The sequence below is a fragment of the Prosopis cineraria genome, unplaced genomic scaffold (assembly GCF_029017545.1).
Source record: "Prosopis cineraria cultivar Desert tree isolate PC_DT_omini unplaced genomic scaffold, ASM2901754v1 PC1, whole genome shotgun sequence".
NCBI lineage: Eukaryota > Viridiplantae > Streptophyta > Magnoliopsida > Fabales > Fabaceae > Prosopis > Prosopis cineraria.
Genome location: NW_026555332.1, coordinates 41266535 through 41268912, shown reverse-complemented (window position 1 = coordinate 41268912; position 2378 = coordinate 41266535). Strand labels below are relative to the sequence as shown.

The 2378-nt window shown below is 31.1% G+C and overlaps 1 protein-coding gene across 1 annotated transcript; it reads left to right on the top strand.

Annotated features, from left to right (window-relative positions):
* The first annotated feature begins 1278 nt into the window (after positions 1–1278).
* Positions 1279–2049, top strand: LOC129301671 (uncharacterized). The gene is made up of 2 exons (XM_054940265.1): positions 1279–1585; positions 1991–2049. The coding sequence occupies exons 1-2, from the start codon at positions 1279–1281 to the stop codon at positions 2047–2049; spliced, it is 366 nt and encodes a 121-aa protein (XP_054796240.1).
* The last annotated feature ends 329 nt before the right edge of the window (positions 2050–2378 follow it).

Here is a 2378-nt window from a genome sequence, read left to right as displayed (position 1 = left end):
GAAAATATAATTATTAATTTCTATAGTTTTGTTGCATTTTATTATTAGTCAAGTATCCTTTTTCAATATTCCAATCTCTTTAGTTTTTATCATCTAAATGCTAGTTTATCTACTTTTAAATATGAATGAAGGGACAATGATGTGACACTAATAGCAGTGTGTTAAATTATTTATTGTGTAACTAATAAGGCTAATGAGAATACTAACATGTTTAAAACATAATGAGTTGGCAATTTGAATTGACAAAAGGTAATAAAAAGGATGATTGCTTTTTGATGAATAATGTGCTAACGACAGCATTGGTTAGCGTTAAAAAGTGATGTCTAGTCATGCATTAATTATGAGTCAAGTCTTTTAGTTTATGCATTAAGTGCATGCCCTAATTTAACACTGTTAGTGCTAGTCCATTGGCCCTCTAGATATATTTAAAAATAAAAAGATTAACGTCATAGATCAGAAAAATTATAGGGACCTAAAATAATAGTGGAATAAAGTATGATAATCAATAACAAAATACGATAAAATTATAGAAATTAATATTTGTGTTCTCTCTAATGGAAATATAATAGTAAATCTTAAGTTCCCAATGATTAAGGGTTGCCAAGCTCCCAACCAATAATATATGTCACAAAATTAAAATTCAAGACTTTGAACATCATGCCCATACTTAGTAAGGGTTTCATTACTTGTCTTTATGAGATTTGAATTATTTAAATTTATTTTAAATAATTTGACTTTAAATTTTTATATCTGTAATGTTTAGTTAATAATTTCATTTTTTAAAAATATTGTTAAAAAGTTATTTTTATTTTAAATTTTGTATCAATTAAAAAATTATTTAAAAATAAGAAATAAAAAATTGTATTCTTTAGATTTGGATGCTCCTCCGTGATGATGAGCATCCAAACCACCAATTTCATGCTTTTATCAAGCTGTGTTATATAAGGAGTCTACTTTCGGCCTTATCATAGTGAAGTGATGACATTGAAGTGTCCACATTTATTTTAAACTGTTAAAATTTAAATTTTAGATCTATAATCTCATTTTAGTTTACCAAAAAAAAATTTGTTTTAAAGTGATAGCTAGAAAATTATTTTATTTTAAATTTTATATCTATTAAAATAATTTTTAAGAAAACACAAAAGTAAAAAAAAAAATTAAATCCAGACCTAATCTGGAGGTTCAGGTTCAAATTTCGGTTGCTCATCATCATTGATGAGCATGAAACCAATTCCTTCTATTGGTGACGAGGGAAAAACGAACGACTAGAATTGGGCCATGGATAACTTGTTCGTTTCAGAAGCCGACGACCTGGGCGCCATGGGATACCTGCGCCCACCTCCCAACTACTCCATCGATTTGGGGGCTTTCGACCTCGATGAGGCTCTCGCCTCCGCCGGGGATTCATGCCGCCGGTTCGCCGAGTCTAAGAGCTTCGTGTCCACGTTGCCGGAGGTTCAAGACACGGACGCCGATGCTGTTTGCTCGGTTTGCATGGAAGCGTTTGACTCTCGCGGCGGAAACAAACGAATATCCTGCGGACACGTGTACCACGCAAGCTGCATCACCGCCTGGATCTCTCGCTGCAACTCTTGCCCCCTCTGCCGCTCTCATATCTCCCTCCACCCTAATTAATTAGCTATGCGGAGTTTTGAATCCACATACTTGCAGGTGCCTTGTTGCCCACTTATTATTATTACTACTATTATATCAATATATTTGACTTTTTAAAATTTCATATATTGTCTTCTTACTTCTTCTACCTTTATTCCTGTTATATGTTGCATCTAAATCCAAATGTAACGTGAACTTCATCTGTTTTAAAACTTTAAAAATTGAAAATATAGTACCTTTCTCGACTTTTTGGCTCTATGTTCTTATCAGTAATTAAATGAATGAAAAGTTTGGGTAAAGGGGGAAAAACGAAAAGAGAAAATGTCAACGTTGACTACGTCTATGATGAATAAATACGTACATATTTAATGTGCAGATGACGGCGACATTGGTCGGGACTTTAGGGGTCCTGGTCGGCTGGTCCTAAAAGTCTGAACAAAAATGAACAGAGAGTAAATGAGGGGTTCTCTTTATTTTTTTTTTTCCCTCTCCACTTTCTCTCTTTCTCATCTCAATCGTAGATTTATTTTTGAATGATTGAGATTTAGTGTTTGATCAAATTAATTTTTTAATTATTATTAAAATATTAAATGTATGAAAAATAAATAAATAAATTTAATATATAATTAATTTTATCTAAACTACAGTTCAAGATTTAATATTATAATTAAAAATAAAAAAATAATTTTATAAAATATTAAATCTCAATTAATTAAAAAAAAGATCGGATGATTGAGGTGAAAAATGAATAGAAAGTGAAAAGA